At 34.8% G+C, this 19,438-nt stretch overlaps 2 protein-coding genes across 2 annotated transcripts; both read right to left on the bottom strand.

Annotated features, from left to right (window-relative positions):
- Nucleotides 1–265: 265 nt before the first annotated feature.
- On the bottom strand, nucleotides 266–2,690 carry LBO1 (2-oxoglutarate (2OG) and Fe(II)-dependent oxygenase superfamily protein). The gene is made up of 4 exons (XM_085743808.1): nucleotides 2,385–2,690; nucleotides 1,720–1,967; nucleotides 1,243–1,570; nucleotides 266–799 (listed from the first exon to the last, which is right to left on the bottom strand). Exons 1-4 carry the CDS (start codon nucleotides 2,634–2,636, stop codon nucleotides 536–538), a joined length of 1,092 nt encoding a protein of 363 aa, XP_085599934.1. The 5' UTR covers nucleotides 2,637–2,690; the 3' UTR covers nucleotides 266–535.
- A 4,928-nt stretch (nucleotides 2,691–7,618) lies between these two features.
- On the bottom strand, nucleotides 7,619–17,560 carry LOC146945475 (cysteine-tryptophan domain-containing zinc finger protein 3-like). Its single transcript, XM_085743807.1, has 11 exons — nucleotides 16,949–17,560; nucleotides 15,775–15,847; nucleotides 15,560–15,672; nucleotides 14,687–15,109; nucleotides 13,336–14,606; nucleotides 12,542–12,951; nucleotides 10,548–12,433; nucleotides 10,298–10,455; nucleotides 9,202–9,362; nucleotides 8,920–9,077; nucleotides 7,619–8,281 (listed from the first exon to the last, which is right to left on the bottom strand). The coding sequence occupies exons 1-11, from the start codon at nucleotides 17,039–17,041 to the stop codon at nucleotides 8,063–8,065; spliced, it is 4,965 nt and encodes a 1,654-aa protein (XP_085599933.1). The 5' UTR covers nucleotides 17,042–17,560; the 3' UTR covers nucleotides 7,619–8,062.
- Between the last annotated feature and the right edge of the window lie 1,878 nt (nucleotides 17,561–19,438).

Below are 19,438 nucleotides of genomic sequence, written 5' to 3'. Positions count from 1 at the left end.
TCAATCAACAAAAACCTATTTTACTCACACTGTACTCATACAGAGTATTTTATATGTTGTATGCATACTTATATTTCTCTATTTGGTAGTAGTTTTTTACATCAATCACATGACCTAACGTTCTTTGAAATAGTTAAGGAATCTGCAGCCAAGAAATAAAGTTCATTCGTTGGCGTGATCACCCGGAGAAAAAAGACTAATCACTATTTAGAGTTATTAGTTGATCCATTCGACTAACTTTTCGGTTCGACCACACCAACACAAATTGGAAATAAAATATTAGATGTCATTAGTTTCCATTGAAATCTAGCATATACATAATACATATTTGGTATAAGAACAGTGACTCTTGTGTTCTGTATGTGAGCACAATCACACTCTTCTAATTGCCAAATTAATTCTTCTACCTATTTTTCAATAAAAGATATTAAGAAGCTTGACATCGATACTTCTATGTGATTGATTTTTATATATATACTTAATTGTCTAATCATAGATTCATAGTGCTCCTAGCTAGTTGGAGAACTAAGTCTTCCTAGTTTGTATTATTCATAATTTCTATCTTGGCAAAGTCCAGGGTCCTCTTTCCTTGTAACTTATTTGTTACATAGTGTTTACTATACTCTCCATGATTGTATCTTTTATACTTGCATGGGTGGTTTTCATCCACAAGTTCAAGCATTGGTCCAAGCTCTACTTCATAGCTAGGAGCATAAAATGTCACAATTGAGAGCCTGTCTTTTTCCTCATGTGCCACAGCTCTATGCTCCACACTCTTGTATTTTCCATTTGTAAGAACCTGTAAAATGCAAAATAGAATCAAGTCCAAGAGAAAAAATGAAAAATTAAATCACTATGCACAAAAGGTGTTCAAATATCTATGTGATGAGAGCGTGTTCGGTGTCTCAGGTATGTCAGTGTCGGATATTAACATACTCCCTCCTGTCTCAAATGTAAGAAACTTTTCACTTTTTAGATTCATTCAATAAATGATGTATGTGGTCTTTATTATAGACCACATACATCATTTATTGAATGAACTAAAAAAGTGAAAAGTTTCTTACATTTAAGACCGGAGGGAGTATGTGATTATATTCAATTAGTTCATTTTCTCAAATTATAATAGGTGTCAACAATGTCTTGGTGTGAGTGTCGTGTCTGGTGTCTGTGTCGATGCTTCATAGGTATATAGTAATTAAATTAAAAAATTAATTGAAGAGGGAAAGAAAATAGTAGTCTTACTTCTATTGTGTCTCCAATGTTGATAACAAGAGCATTTGGAATTGGTTCAATAGGGACCCATTTGTTGTCTTTAAGGATTTGAAGACCCACTGGGCTTCCCTTAGCTTGCTGCAGCACAGTGAGGGCACTTCCATCTGAATGAGGACTCAAACCCAAAACAAGGTCAGGTCTTGAACATGTTGGATAGTAATTCATCCTTATGGCTTGTACTGCTTCACCAAACATCTTCTCAAAAACATCTTCTTCTAAACTCAGGCCTAATGCTATGTATTTCAGCAAATTTTGGCAGAGTTTCCTTATTTTTCTTGAGTACAATTCAATTGTTTCACTGCATGAGTATGAAAAAAATAATCATTTTACCAAGTAAATAATAAAAGGATTATACACATATACCTTTCTAACAAATTTTATCAATTTTGTATGGACGAAAATCATATTTGTTCCTAGATGATATACGTAACGTTACATATACATTACCTGAGTCTTGCTGGCTTCTTTGGCCAAAGATTTGAGTTCCTAATATAGTGAGGTTCAATTCCTAGGGCAAACATGTTGCACCAATCAAGTTTTTGGTCCTCTGAGAAAACAAAAGCTTGTCCATAACCTTGGACAGTTCCTGGAGCCATAGGGTACTTTTGCTTCTCTTCCAAAGGTAGCATGAAAAACTCCCTACTCATATCTTCTATGTTCTCCATCAGATTAAGGTCAATCTCATGATTAATCACCTAATGACAACACTTAACATTATTAATTCCAATGAACAAGCATGTCTTCAAAAAATCTATGTTAACTATACCAAGTTTTTCTTGAAAAAGTTAACCATATATAGGACTGCTTTGATATCCTTATTTGAGCTTATTTAATTCCATAAACACCTGTGAGACGGTTCCGAAGAATTTATGGAAACAACTTATGACATGTTCATAAGTTGTTTTCACCTTATTTTCATAAGCTTACCAAAATAGCTCATGAAAACAGCTTATAACTTATGAAATCAGTTTGACTTTATTTTATTTATATTTTGTTATCGAAACAACTTATGCATAAGCGCTTAATTAAGTTATTTATCGAAAAAGGACTTAAGTTAATGAACCTTACCAAATTATAAAATAATAGTAGCTTAAGAGATTATTAACATTTACCTGAAAAAATCCCCACTCCTCACAAGCAGTTGCAAGCTTAGAAAGTTCATTCAAAACTTCCTCTTTGTTCCCTTTACTAAACTTAGAGAAATCAATGACAGGCATGTCACTGTTTTGTGGGGAAAGAAGTGTTGGTCTTTCTGTCATGTCTCTTACAAATCTTTGAGGAACTGTCTTTGGCTTAGTTCTTCTTAATTCTTGTACATCATCAATGTGTCCTACATTAATGCTAGAAATAGGTACAGGAGCCATGGAAACAGGAATTGTTTTTGGAACTGAAATTTTCCTTGGAACTGATTATTATATATCTCAACCCTCTCAACTAAGGTTGTATTTATAGTGGAACTGAAACATAGGCTTTTGTGACGTTTACACTAAAATATTCAAAAGAATAATGTTGCATACGCAATGCAATACTGTAAGTTATAATTGTGCATTATAAGCACACATGAATTTTGTGATTTTTTTTTTCTTCTAACCCTTCAGTTAAAGGTTAGATAAAATAATGTGCGAATCATATGTACACGTGGAATAGTGAATAATTATTTTAATGGCGCTTACAACCATATGGTATGGTACCATTAATAGATAATCAAATCTTTTAAACATGTGATCAGATATTCAGTATATAGACATAAAAAATATATATATATATTGAGAGAGATCAATCTCTTCAATACCCTAAGAAATAATCTCTAAATCTCGGCTAAAATTACCCTGAGAAATAATTATTTTCTACTTTTTTTACGAAGTGAAATAATTAATCAAACAAATAATGCATAACACAAAACTATCTTTGTGCAAGACCATAGTCCCAAAATTATGCCATCATGTTTTGCTCTCGTTTTTCCCCCCAACTTGTTTTATACTCTTGTTACTATAACATGCATTACATCACCATCCACGGCATGAAAAAGGACTTGTAAAAATTTAGGGTCTTGTAATTGTATAATGGAATAAGCTTAATAATAATAATAAGTAGCGGTACATATTATTCGTCCTTTTCGTCCTCACATATATGCTAAGGTGCTATGTATGTGAGTGGTGGTAAAGTAGGACCATGCTTAATTGTCCAAAAACAAATGCCACCAGTTTGCAGATCAGATCTAGTGTTATTTTGCAGCTTACAACAATATGGTGTGATATGAGTAGTAGACAATCGAGTCTTTTAATCATGTGATCAGAGTTCCAATCTTTAACTGGTTAACATTTCCTAAAAAATATTAATTGCGATAGATCAATCTTTAAAATAGGTCTTAAAATATGTATAAAATTGAAGGATGACAAGTAACTCTCGCATTAAAAATATGTATAAAATTGAAAAGGTCGATCACATAAACAATTTGTAGACTTTCAATTTTCACGTAAGAGTACTTTTTGTAAATGGTAAGTGGTGTATAAGACACCATGTCTTTCCTTTTGTACGAAACTAAAATGTCACGGTTTTATATATATTTTTTGTTCAGCCAAATCTCAATTGTTGATTCTTCTAATACATGAGAGTATTATATCTCTTATGTTAATGATTAATAAAACGGTTGAGATATATAATTGGAATGATTAATCAAGGTTTGTGACATAAATTTTTTTTTGGAAGCAGGTTTGTGAAATAATTAATTAATTATATACCTAACATAAAACTATCTTTGTGCAATATCATAGCCCAAAATTATGGCATCAGCTTTTTCTCATTTTTCCCTCAACTTGTGTTTTACTTTGTTACTAAAATATGCATTACATCACCATCCACAACATGAAAAAAGGACTTCTAAAAAAATCAGGGTCTTATAATTGTATATTGTATTGTAGTTTATTTAAGAACAATGGAATAAGCTTGATAATAATAATAACTAGCGGTACATATTATTCTGCCCTACTTGCTAAGTATCTATATATGTGAGTGGTAAAGTAGGGTCATGCTTAATTGTCCAAAAACAATGCCACCATTTTGAAAACCAAATTTAGTGTTATTTGTCATGATGCTGTTGTCCACCCTCCCATGCTTAAATCGTCCTTTACTTTGTCTTCCAATATGTTTTAGTTTTACTGCTAAGGCTGGCATCACTATATCGTAGCATGCATAAGTTGAAACACACACATCCATAACTTGTAAACCCCCCACAAGTTATTTTTTCTCATCTTGGCAATGATACAAATGGAAACAAACAAAATATTATGTGGTCTCTGCCTCTGATTGATATAAAGTACTTAGCACATGCTTGCTGCTTACTAGTACTACTATCTAATGTCATGGAAATATCTCCATGCAAAAGAGGTTAAATAATTTTATTTTTTTTTATAAATTTGAAAAAAAATATATATCTATTTAAATTTAGATTACTTAGGAGACGCAGCGGCGGAGACACATTAATTAAGACCGTTGACTTTTAAAAAATATTACACAAAATGATATATCAAATATGGAATGTTATCCCATTTCTTACAAATGCAAGGAAATAAAAGGATAGAGCGAATTCTAAAAAGGGAGAAAGTTCTATTTAATCATTGCATGCATCTCCCTTTCACATAGCCTTGCCTTATATTGCATCATATCAGTGTATTTTAGATACTTTCATTCCTTTTCCATGCGTCTGATTACAATACATCACAATGCCTCAAATTATTAGGAACATCCAAACCACATATGTTTTACTTTTTTTTAAAAGAAAAGTGGTACATACTTTTTTTTTCAGAAAAAAGTTTTTTTGTAATCCATTTAAATAACTCAATTATTTATCAACCGTGTAACTATATATATTAATTAATGCGCATAAGTTTGAGTCTATAGTAGTGTTATAATATGACTGATGAAATTTGTTATGTATGTGCACAAGTCCAAAGGGAGAATATATACAAAAGATTAGTTTATTGGGTGAAAGAATCCCAGGCTTATAAGTCTTACATATTTTCTTCAAAAAAAGAAAAAGTCTTACTTCTTAAGTGAAACTCATAAATTTATACTTCTTATGTGAAAGAATCCAATATAAAATATGACTCATCGATTATAATAAAATTTGCATGGCAGCTCCTTAATAACAATATTTTGCTTTAAGAATCCTAGACTTACAAGTCTTACTTCTTATGTGAAACTCTCCAATTATGTGACCAAGAGTAGCCAGCAACAACTTAATATTTATACTGAAATTAATTTTGTAGAATCAAGATCATGCAAAATCAAATTTATAAACATACATAATGATTTGTAGCTAAAAAGAATATCAATTAGGTCAAAAGTAACTTAGTACTATCGAATATGTACCCTTTGTTTCTAACAACACTGGTTGGAGAAGTGTGTTGACCTCAAAAAGAGAAGGAAAAAATAATAATATGTTGTCATGAAATTCGGACCGCGGTGGGATTTCTAGAAAAATCATACTAATTTTTTTTTTTTACAATTAAGCTATACATATGAAGTATCCATTAACTTTATCGATGACTAATCTTTATCTAAGATTCTAACTAATCTCCTTTAGAATAGTCTTATCTCCAAACCACGTTTTTCATCTACGAAACTCGAACCCGAGACTTTCTTAAAAAAAATCCAATGAAGTTCCACTTAGACCAAAAGTAATATCAATACTCCTAACGTATTTATTATAGACAATCCTATTTTTTATTTTATACAAGAGATTGATTTTATGAGTAGTATCCTTCAAGGCTGCCTTTTTAATTTTTATGAGAGGAGACATAAAGAAGACACTTAAAAAAAAATACATATTGGTTCTTAGTCATATGTTAGTGGTTGTGGAATCTTTTTAGTTTAAACTTCACTAGGACCAAATCCTTTACTATGTATGATAATCCCTTGGCTGCATTTGAATGACTTTGTACTGATATTCTGCATCTTTTTAAAAAATCCAAATAAATATGAAATGAGGTTCTACATCCAACTGTTTATTCTTAAAAAGATAATTCTTTTATTTTGTTCTCTCTTATTCTTATTTTTCTTGTCAACAGATCTAACGGCAAAACTTACACACACTAAATATAAAGAAGTGTATTGCAAATTCAAACGCACGCTCCAATATATCAAATATCCTCTCAGTTTGTTACCTTCTGAATTGCACTTATAACTCACGTGGTGAGACATAAGGATGGATCCATGTACTAAGCCTTTGGTCATGGTTTCAAATCCTAGTGGGAGGAGAAAGAGTGGCAAATTGGTAGCACGACAAAGTTGTTACCAAAAGAAAGAACAAATGACATCTTACTCATTTTTAAGGGTTGTTCAAGAGGGGTCAATTTAGAGCATCCACATCCATGTCACCCATATGAGTGGTATATATGGGTCCCACATAATACATTATATTACTTCACACTTTCCAATTATTTAAACTACTCAACAACATTTTCTGAATATTCATACCACTCCCCCAAAACTCTAAAATGGATCTCACTTATCTTACAACATAACACTCATTCTAACTATAAAAGGACATATATATTGATTTAAAAAGAGCAGGGAAAATCTATAAAACACGGTTGCAATGCAGAGATACCACACAAAGAAAAGGCACTCTCATAGATACCAAATATGAAAGTTATCCTGACAAAATCATGCTCTTAGTAGTAAAGTTTTACTTTGTAACTTCAAAAAATGTGGTCCATGTCTCAACTTAAATAGTAAAATGGTCATTAATGTCGCCGTTATTAATAATAATTGTCCCTTCTCCAAAAAAAATTGAAAAATCGAATGTTGAATTTATGTTAATGTAGCATAAAATCAAAAACTTTTAAAAGTGAAGTTATCTGTGTGATAATATCCCTAAATAAATAAGTTATACTAGTCTCTAGAGATGCTACCTACAAGTGTTTATCCTACCAACAGAAGGGCTTTGAATTTTTAAATGCGGAAGGCTTGAAATTCAAGCATCATATAGTATGGTTTTATGCAAAAATCAATTGGTTCTCACATTATTTTAATTTCATATCAACATCTAACTTCTTTCTAATTATCCAACTCATTATTTAACTTTTTTTTTTCAAGAAACTCATTATTTAACTTCATACATCTGCAAACTAAACCACAAATTTTGCAGTGGAAAAAAATCTCTACTAAAAAACTTGGAAACTACATTTTCAAATTTAAATAAAAATAGAAAGACAAAAATCGCAAATAGGACCAAAAGTTTATTGTAGGCCAACCATTATAACCCAGCTAATGATATTCAACTCCGGAATATAAGTTTAACATGGAATTATATTAGATGACATACACAGCACAAGGAAATTAATTTTCTGCAAGGATTTCTATTCATTCAAAATTTTTGATATCATAAACACCAAAGAGTTTATCATAAAAAAATTGGACCTATTATAACTATATCAGTATTCAAAACCCTCAAAAATGGTTGCTTCCTCCTAACATCTCCATATTCTATTCTTTTTTCTAGGGCTCCAATTAAGTGGAGCAAAGAATGTAGCACTGAACTCTAATGCATTATCCCTTCCCTCTTTCTAACTCATAATATAAGGGTGTGTTATGCCCCTACTAAGAACCCTTAATTAAAACTCCTTACAAAATTTTCTGAGCAATCACAATTTTTTTTGTACAAATGTACACAAAGGTAACATATCCCAGCAACCAGCCCACTTAGCAGATTTCCTCTTCCTTTCAGAACGCCATCTCAGTGGAGAAGCACAACTTAGAAAAATACATTATATACATGATGATCAAGTTAATCTCTAGCACCACCAAGACCAGCACCACTTATGGCTTTTGTCGCAATCCGAACCAGGCGTACAAGCTCATCTACATCCTGGAAGCTGAAATCAATAACCCTCCTAATAGAAGTTATACAGTCCCTATTCCGTGTTTCTTCCATCATCGCATTGGCAGCATCGAATGTGCTCTGACATTTTGTAGCAGCCTCCATTGCAAAATTTATATCCTGAGTCTGCAATATCACAAAAACTATCACCCAATATTCCATAAAATAATAAGATACACAATAAGTCCTTGAGATACGCCTTTAGTGTCTATAGTGACACTCGATAACTGTAAATGCTACATGCATTAGAAGTTTTCAGTGACATTCAACACTACATGCCTTATTTACTGTCCTAAAACCCTTCAATTCCTGAGAAAGGGGGCTAGTAATCCGGAGTTCGGTAAGGAGGTAAGTAAAGTCTCACTAATGATTGCTCCAGTCAGATTTGAACTCGGGTTCTCCCGAACAATTCGACCTTAAGGTATTAACCACTTGAACCCAATATTACATATCTTTCCTGACAACTATCCTTATTGCTTTCGAGGAATCTCAATTCTCAAGTATTAGCAATGATCTTGCATGCAATAGAAAATTGTCCAAGGATCCATTTTGATCTTCTTTTGCATAGCAAAATCAGTTAACAATCAAATCATACTTGTTTTAATCAAACATTTCATCAAGGAAAGAACTAATGGCAAAAGGCTTGGTTGTTATTGTATTCTATCTAAGACAACGAAATTTCCAACCGATATCTTCTATCGATAAACCAAGTAGTCCATGGGGCTTCCAAATAAAACACAAGGTATATAAAAAGTTAAACTTACAAAATCAAGAAGCCTGACCAAACTTGGACGAGTTCGAACAGAAATGACATGGTTACTAGCAACATTAGCGTTAGTACCCTTGGGCAAAGTAGCCTTATCCATTGCAACTTGATTGTTTAAGTTATCAACATCAGATGCTGAAGATGAAGGAGATTCACCTAAAAGAAAAGCAAAAAACGGTGCACTAATTTTGTTTATTCATTGCTTGAAGATGACAAAAGACACAATGCTGACTGATAAGCCTCAAGATGCATATATTGACATCAAACTGTGTTTCATTACCTTGAGAAACCATTTGAAGAGTTGATTGCAACTCACACCTATCTCTGTTTGTACTAGAATTTTTACAGTAAACCACTCTCATGTATGACACCTCCATGCATTTATATGCTAAAGCAGCTGCTGCCATTTCCTGACGACTTTCATATTCATGCGCACATGACCTGAAAAACATTACAAGGTATTTTACGAATGAAGGCATGCTAAGACAATAGCTCCAACTCAGACTTTTATGTCATAATGAAACAATTTTATACTACAAGTTGTCAAGACAAGCAAATGAAATAACAGCAGGTCTGTGAGAAGTAGAAAACAACAAAAACAATTGACCTAAGCAGGCAATTCTATAAAAATTGAGAAAAGCATATTGAAAATGATGATAGGCTTTTGTGATTCCCGAAACGATATACGAATATGGCCCCCTCCCTAACCTAAAGATAATGAAAACTAAACACAACTTCACAAGCAATCAATGTGGTTTTACACAACTTCACAAGCAATCAATGTGGTTTTACACTCCAGTAATTGTAACAACTAGGCAAAGTAGGAGCAGTTTGCTAACACAGGATCATGCAACTATTGTTGCCATATATTTTATAGAGCATATTGTCTGCAAAAGCAGAATCCTAAAATACACTAAAAAGGCAGGAGAATACAGTGAGAAAAAGTGACATTCACTACAATAATTAAATCTATGAAGCACGGACACTCCTCGGATTAGGCGTGTCCCGGTGTCAGACACGTGTCGTGTCCGACACCGACACTTGTAATTACACTGAATTATGTAATTTTTTCAAATTATTAGCTGTGTCGGCGTGTCGGTGTCCGAGTCGTGTCCGGTGTCCGTATCCGTGCTTCATTAAATATTTAATACAATTTACTATATTCAGCATATAGGCTTAAATCTATAACTATAACTAGTTAAAATCAATTCTTCTATCACAACCAAATTACTTCCAGCCTTATTCGTCACTTTCAACCTTATTTGTTGACAAACCTTTTTTTCCAAAATTTACTTTGACCAATAACTGAATTAACCACAAATCTAAGATCATAAAAATGATAAATTTACTTATAGCTTCATAATATTTTCGCATACTTGAAAAGTTTGGCTGCAGTGGCATAAATTTGCATTTGACTCATCTCCACGTGCTTGCTAATCTCATTGTGACAACTTTCTACAAGAGATGCTCCATGCAGAAACTTCAAACCAGCTTCAAAGTAGGTCTCATTACTTTCAAAATCAAATCCGGAGTTCTATGAAATAAACAGTATTACATCATAGTTAGAAAAAGAAAGGTGGTAGATCCAACCAAAGATAAGTAAAATCTTGAAATGATCCAATTAACCTTATAAGTATCTGCTTTGACTTTTAGCTTTGTGGCTTCTTCCAGAATGTCAATGGAAGTTTGGTTAGCATTTGTTCTCACAGGACTTGACGCAGTGAGTTGTTGACCAGGTGGAACACTTCCAGAACTACAATTAACTAAGACATTGCTGCTAGAATCAGCAGATAATCTCACTAACTTGGTCAAACCACTGTTGCCAGCATGGACTGGATGTTCATTAGACATGTCTCCCTTTTGATACCGTGGTACAGTTAATGTTTCCCTTTTTATTTCAGCATCAGCAGATCCAGGAGCATTGGATTTCCTGTCTCTTGATTCTGTGCTTACATGATTAACTTTGTTTTGTTCCTCAACATCCTGAGTCACGTTCTGCTGGGAGATCGTCTTTCTAGTACCACCAGTACTATGTTGAGTATCCATCTTCATTACTGATTTCTCGAAGTTTTTTTGTTTCACCTCAGTTTGCTTTCCAGTTTCGATTGACCCATGTCTTAAAGCACTCTTCTGACTTATACTGTCAATCTCACATTTAGACATAGGAGAACAGTATTTAGCATCATTTCTTGTCTCGGTACCAAATGAACGATGACTAGGGTCAACTTCTGAATCATGCCTTCCACCGTTCTTGGAATAACAATTCTCTGATGCCAAAACCTTCTTCTTATCTGTACCAACCTGAGAACCGGACCTTCTGTTCATTTCCATGCTGTGCAATGATGTAACCTTGTCAGGTTTCTTCCCAGAAAGTTCGTTCTGGTTTTTCTTGTTTACTTTCTCAGCATGACGCATGCTATTAGCACAATTGCCATGCTCTTCAACGGGAACACCAAGCAAACGATTACCCTTAATTTCAGAGGAAGTTTTCGCTTGGACCCTGATTTTGTCTTTAGCTTCCTTAATCTGGTACTCTGAAGATAATTTATGTGGCGCAGGATGTGCATTAGACAGAATCTTGTTCCCCTTCAACTTTAACGATAACTTCCCCTCCCCATTATTCGCACTTCTCCTTGAAGACAGACTGACTTTTACAGAATCATCCTTCACTGAAATGTCTCTTGCTGCTGAAACACGTTTATCTAGGTTAGAGGACCTCAAAGGCGACGAAGTAACAGATTCCACGGGAGAACCTTTCACATCATCGAAGTTGGTTCTAGCTTTATGAGAACCTGAAACCTTTGAAGAGCTTGAAGTTGCTGCAAATGCTAGTTGTCCTCCAAAGCCCAATGGAGCAATACCGTCCAAAGCTTGATGAGATGCAACATTTTTTCTGCGCTTCATTGGCTGGCGGTCTTTGTCAGTGTATCTTCCTTCTGTCTCAACCGTCAGTTGGTCTCGATTGCCTGGTAAGGAAACTCGCCTCATCTCACCTTTCCTCAATTTATCATCACCTTCAGCTACTGATTTTGCCTCTTGTTTCAAAATTTTATGCTGACTTTCCATCTGAAGTTTACTTGTGTTTCCCCCTCCACCGCATTGCTTATCATCATGCAAAGAGTATGACCTGTTATGATTCTCAGTCTCATCATCCGGACAGTCCTTGAACTTCCGTTTCCTCATTAAACCACCATTTTTACTGGTATTCTTCGCATCCAAGGAGCCAACACCAGAAGTGACCTCAACCTGATCTCTCTCTTTCTTTACAGGGGCTTGTAAGCTGTCCTCGTCATCATCGGGTAAACCAAACTCATCATACTTCCCCACATCCTTCCTGCTAGCCTTTGTTGGTAAACTGTTTCTTGCATTTAGAACAACTTTCCCAAGGCCCATGCCAGGATCTGATTGTTTATCAGCATAGGGCACATGTTCAGTTTTTGATTTCTTGGGAGTTCCCGAACTAGATTGATCAGCATCCATCTTACGTTTCAACTTAATATGCTTTCTACTACCTGCGCATGTTTGAAGAAAACATGGGAATATTTAAATAAACTTTCAATTTTCAAACAAAAATATTAATCTGAAATAACAATATATCAACTCTAAATTAAATGAGGTACCTCCACTTATTTGCATTTCTTTCTCTTCAGACACATATTTATCTTCGATCAAGTTGCCAAACCTGCTAGAATTTTTAGAACTCATTGTCTTCATTGGTTTTGAATCCGTAGGATGTTGATTCACGTCATTCATGCTTCTATTTTTTCCGGATGCTTGAGCATTGATCTTTCCTGACATCATCTTTTCCTTAAAAACATGTTTTTTCGTTCCTCGATCAGGCAATACATCAGAACTGGAATTTTTCTGATTCAGTCCAAACTTCAAAGCATCAGCAGAGCTCACACCAAATGCAGTTTCAGAGGCATGCGTTTGCATATTATGTTGACCCTCAGACATTGGCATTTGATATAAAGCATACAGTGCCTTTGTTGTCTCATCCTCACTGATGTCACAAGAATTCATCCCAGGCCTAACAAATTCAGGAGAGCAATGAGGCAATGAAACATAGAGCGCACTCAAAAGTAAGCACAAATGGAGAAAATGGAAGGTAAAAAAATGGTAACTGGTATATCATTCAAGATATTCCTTAACTATTGTTGATAATACAACATCATACTAACTGGACATCCTGCTAGGAAGCACCGACACAAACAAGAACATCGGACACGACACTGACGCCAACACCGGTCATAATTTCAGGCAATAAATTATTTGAATGTAACCATATGTGACAAATGTCGTGTCAGTGTTACATGTCACCGGACACGGCTTCAATGTGAAGTGTTGGTGCTATATAGACATCTAAAATAATATGATCATGCATGATTTCAACCAATATGAAGAAGCAACTTACAGCCAATAAAGCATGCTACACAACCATTTCTCTGGCAGTTGGTCAGGTGTTACACCAGTAGGTAGAAGCCGCCATTTCTGGCAACTGTCGCAAGCTACCCAGTCTTCTTCAATAAGTTGAGGTGCTGCTACTGCTGTTGGAATCATCTCCGGAGCAGGGTTATTTTCAGCCATAGGAAATAAACCCAAAGCATCTGTCTGGAATGGCCTGGCTACCACTTTATTGCTACTTGGTCTTTCCTTTACTTTAGCCCCAAATGCAATCTGTTTTTCGTTGGACTTGGAAGATTTTACAGCACTATTACAAGGAAAACCTTCAACTTTCTGATCTGAGTGTTTTGCTTTCAATGAACCTTTGCTACTATGTCTGACCTTATTATCCTTCACTGACTTTGTTTTGATCATTTTACTTCTACTATCCGTGCTAAACCCAGCACTCCCTTTATCAGTTACTGTTGCATTATTAGTACCAACAACGCTATCTTTTCTTGCAACAACCTCAGGTTTCCCAGGACTTCGGTCACCTTTGGACTTGTTCTTCCCATCAGATACAACCTTTACCCTCTGAGGGGTCTCATACATTTTGTCAATCTTACACTTCACTGCATCACGCTCAACATTTTTGGAAATCATGTGAGCATTATTACACTTGTCGTCATTATTAGGGTCAGTAGAACTATCCTTTTGGGAACTTTCCAGTTTGTCTTCTAAAACATTTTTCCTTAATCCATTGCCGGCATTTTGCTTTTCAGTCTTTTTAAAATCCTGACCAGATATAGATTCCAATGATTCCTCCTTCAATGCTTCAACAGAAACCATTCTACCTTGCACCCCATTCTCACTAAACTTTTTGGAGACATTAGAAGCTTTAGCAGTCACTTCGGCAGTTTCACCCACATCACAAATTGAACTTGACAGAGGTGTCGATTTCAATTCATTAGAGAGAAATTCCTTGCAATCTGGTGTCCTGCTCCCCAACCTTTTCTTCGTATGCAATGGCATATTTTTCTCAGAAAGGGTGCCATTCATTTGCTTCTCTTCCAACTTCTTTTCCTTTTGTCTCACTATTCTCACTATCCTCTTCTTCAAATGCCCGTCCGCAACAAAAGAATCGGATTCATCAGTAGACATGGAACGAGGTTCTTGATGACAATTACGAGAAGAGATATATCCTCTGTCTCCAATGACTTTTTCGTTTTTCATTGAGGATAGCAAACTTTCATGAAGAGGTGATGTTATGACACCTCCAGGGAACGGAAAGGACATCATGACCTACATAACCATTTAATAAAAAGTAAATAATTTAATTTTTCTAACAGAACTATACAGTATAAATAGAAAAGGTCCTCTACCTGGATAATGCCGATTTCAGAATCTTCAGCATTCGCTTTAGATACAGGTGGAGGTGGAGGTGGAGGAGGAGGAGTGCCTTCACTTTCCACAGGGCTATGCTCCATTGAGGAAGACGGGGAGTCATCAAGCCCAAGGCCACTATAAATTTCTGCAGTTTTTTGCGCTAAGTTGGAATTCATTTTGAGTCTAAACTTCAGCGTTCTTTGGTCAGTTGAATTTCCTTTCTTAATTGCAGTATCATCTTTCAAAGTGCACCTCCCAACTACATCATTGGAAGAAACTCCAATGTCTTTCTTCGCTGAGACATCTACCGAAGCTGACCTTACATTACGAAATGAATTTGAACTATGAGAAGCATTTCCAATCCTTGCAGAAGGAGGCATATTTGAGGGTGCTTTTCTGTTATGAGACCCAGCCTCAGCCTGTACAAAAACGTAACCCATAATGTCCTATAAACTGTATACGATTTATTTCAACTATGTTGGCATTATTTAATACCTCTCTATAACCAGTGTTAGAAAATAAAGTTTGAATGAGATTATTCTGAATTCATCTGTAACTTCTTGAATTGGATTGCAATGCTAATAAATTGTATCGTGAATTCCGCAATATAACAGTGCTATAGCAACCACTAAAGCCACTATTTGACCACGTTTTGTGCTAAATAGCGTATCGCGGAATAATGGTGATTTGTTCAAATTCTGCTACGCCATAAACGTTATAGAGCCACTATAGCCACTGTTTATCAACATTGTAATAACTGACACAGTTGTAATCAATTCCTGACAATCACTAACTGGTTGGTTCACAGACCAACTATCTCAAGTAGACATTCAGTAAACTACCTCTAACAAAGAAAAATATAGTTATACCTCCTTGTGGAGAACGATTGGAGATTTTGGTGAGCTGTGGTTTCTTTGTGGTGTCCTTGGATGAGAGCGTTCATAGGTAGGTAGAAAGGAACCATAGCCACCAAATTTTGAACCTGAAACATATCATGATATCTGATAACATCGCCTTATGGACGCACGCAAAGACAGCTCTTTCATTTCTCATTACTAGCTATGACTTTTATTACGCCACTTACCCAAATTCTCAGCAGAAACGCCACCTTCAAAGTCCTTTTGAAAATGGCCCAGAGCATGTTGAATCCTCTCGTCCTTCAAGAATCAAGAAACATCGTATTATTAGTCCTAATATTTTTGTGATAAAATTTAACAAAGAGGACATTTGAGAAAAATTACAATCGCAAGGAGTATGAACCATAAAAGTATTTAAGAATTATCATTTGTTCTATCATTTGATTAGTCGGCACCAACATACTCAAAGGGACAAAATACAAATCCAATAACATAAACAATCTGAAAAACATATCCAATAACATAAACAATCTGAAAAACATCTACAATTAATGTGTCAAAACCGTTATGAACAAGAATGAACAAGGTAGCACATGAATTTATTACCAAGTTAACGATGATAGTTGGTAGAGAGTTACATGGTAACCGGTAAACAATACTTTTATTCGTTATGTTGCAGAGCATAATCATCTAAAGCATTACAAAACCAATCAATGTGTCAAAACCCTTATGAACAATAACGAACGATGTAGCACATGAATTTATTACCAAGTTAACGATGACAGTTGGTAGATACGGTCACATGGTAACCGATAAACAATACTTTTATTCGTTATGTTGCAGAGCATAATCATCTAAAGCATTACAAAACCAATTAATGTGTCAAACCCCTTATGAACAATAACGAACTATGTAGCACATGAATTTATTACCTAGTTAACGATGATAGTTGGTAGATACTGTTACTTGGTAACAGATAAACTATACTTTTATTCATGGTGTGGCAGAGAATAACCATCTAAAGCATTACAAAACTAACAAAATCAATTCATAATATGTGTTGGCAGTTTCCAAAGACCGACTCACTTTTTGTCAATTGACAATAAAGCAAATTATAACGAACAATGAACTAAAAATTTCACCAATGCTGAATTTCACTTTCATTAACAAACAATGTAGGCAAAAGTTGTCTTCGCATTGAATTATAACAATTTCATGATTTTAGTCCTTCTAAACAAAAGTTTAATTATCACAAATTCTATAGCCCTTCCATGAACCAAATACATTGATACATTGAAAGACCATGGTCAATAACAATACAATGATCAAAATTGTATTCATCATCATCATCATCATAAAAACCACTAACCAAAGCAAATTCAAATGTGAAAAAACCCTTACAATGTAAGAGAGAGAATCAAGGTCAATATTGTCATCGTCATCATCCTTATAATAGCAAGCTTCTCCTTCTTCAAGCTCAGTATTATCATCCATATTCAACCAAACAAACACACACCAAAAATTTCTAAACCTAAACCAAAAAACTCCAAATTCCAACAAGTACCCTTTTCACATTGGAACCTTCTCTGAAGTCCAGCATAACTTCAACAAAACCCCCAAAAAAAATTATCAAAAAAGCCCAAATTAAACAAAAATTAGTATTTTTTTTCCCCAATTTTCAAGAAAAAAAACACCGACCCACAAAAGAAAAAACGAAACCTCGAAAAACCCAGAAGAGAAAACCGCAAAAACGAACGGTGATCATGCGATAGGAGAATAAACCAGAATAAAAATCATTACTTTACTTGAATTGAATTAAGAAAAAAATTGAAAAATTATATGGGTTGAAAGCACCACAGAATCTGGTGGTGAAGCGGTGGAGATTGATGAAACCGATCAGTGAGGAGTGGAATGACGGCGAGTGAGTTCAAAACGGATTCCAAAGATTTTCACTTCGCTTTCGCTTCTCTCTCTCTCTCTCTCTCTCTCTCTGCGCATGTCACACCAAATAATGCTTTGAGGCTTTGGTATTCATGACTATATTAATTCATTCATTCTTCATTCTTTCATTATTAATTTAATTAATAATATTTTTAATCATTTTCTCTCTTTATAAGCTAATTATAATAGTTTAGTCAAAATTAATTAAACAATGGATTGGTCGAAGTGGTATTACTTTATGTGATCAGATATTCAATTTATGTTTGTGTATGTAAAAAAAATTGGTTGGAGAGAATAACTCATCTTGTGGGCACATGGATTTCCCAACAAATGTTGATCACTGCTAAATATCGATGGAAACTTTGTATTGATATCATTGTAACCCAAAAAAATGTGAGTTAAGAGTATATCGTAAAAAAACATTGTTGGGTGGTATTATAAAAAAAAAAAGTTTAAATAAGTTTATGGTACTTATATTTGTTGTTAGTTCCTGTAAAATTTTCCTTCAAACAATGGTCCTCTAATGTTTTTTGTCGACAAATTTGGTTTTTTTTTAGATAAGTTAACATGACATTGTATAAAGGGACTAAAATAGAAAATGAAAATTTATAAGGACTAAGAATTTATTTTAACCTAAGCCTTTTGTCTCCAAAAATATATCATACTTCGAATTACTCCTTCTATACAGTGTTATGTGTGCAACCTTTAACGATGGAGACTAAATTTGTTGACAAACAACATTTAGGACCCGTTGTTTGAAGGAAAAATTTATAGGGACAAAAAGGAAAAATAAGATTGATAAAAGTAATAAAAAGATGAATAAATAAATATGATGAGTGGAAGATGTGATGTGCGAGATTAGTTGATGGTAATAAACTCATGGTCTCTATTTAATCCTCGAATTCAAATAAGTTGTTAAATATCCAGCATATTGTTTGATGTCTTTGCGAATTGTGTTGATTGTCGATAAAGGCGTATTTTTAATCTCTACTAGTGTAAAAAAATACATCCTTATGTATTAATTTTTTTTTGAAGAATCAAAAATGGAATTTATAAACAACGGCGATGAATCCTCTTTAGTACAAGGTGTACTCAAGAGGTCACCCCAAAATTACAATCTGTCTGTGAAAAAAAAACAATTACAAAGGTCAGTCGATACCCAAACATTGTAACGGGTCCGACCACCATCTCTGATTACCAAATACAAAAGTGGCATTATTAGCTTTTAGCCACCACAAAGAATTAAATTTAACCTTTTCCAACAACTCTAACATAGAACTTTGAACGTTATTAAAGAGCCTGTTGTTTCGCTCATTCCAAAGAATCCAAACACACAATAGCCAAAGTAACTGCATGAAAGATCGTTGAGTGCTCCGTGTTCCTAAGGCATTAGTAAACTGAAAAAAATGATCATGAACAGAAAAAGGATCAGCCCCTGAAACACCGAGCCAATTCCTGATATGCTGCCATAAGGAACCAAAAATATCACAATGAAAGAATAGATGAAGAGCCGATTCTTCATTTCCACACCCCGCCACACAGTTTTTGGCCTCAATTTGAATGATTCCTCGCCGTAACAAGTTGGTTTTTGTTGGCAACCTGTCACGCATCAGCCTCCAGGCTAGAATAGAGACCTTCAGCGGTACCTGTTTATGCCAAACCAGATCTACCATGTCGTCACCTACACCATCTGGGTGGGTAGTAAGAATTTGGTATGCTCCGCGTACAGTGTAACCCCCCACGGTGTCTGAGAGCCACTGCCACCTGTCAAAAACATCAGTCTACACAACAAAGTTATTAAGACAAATGCGACACTCGCGTAACAACTCCTCCTCCCACTCCCACAACCGTCTCCTCCAACTCCACGCTGCTCCCCCAACCTCCCACCCTAGAGAGAACAACTCTGCCACCGTACTTGACTTATTCAAAGATAACTCAAATAAGCGGCTG

Source organism: Medicago sativa, chromosome 2 (genome assembly GCF_051527215.1).
Source record: "Medicago sativa cultivar Bolivia chromosome 2, Bolivia_mono, whole genome shotgun sequence".
In the NCBI taxonomy this organism is placed as follows: domain Eukaryota; kingdom Viridiplantae; phylum Streptophyta; class Magnoliopsida; order Fabales; family Fabaceae; genus Medicago; species Medicago sativa.
This window is presented reverse-complemented; position numbering and strand designations above follow the sequence as displayed.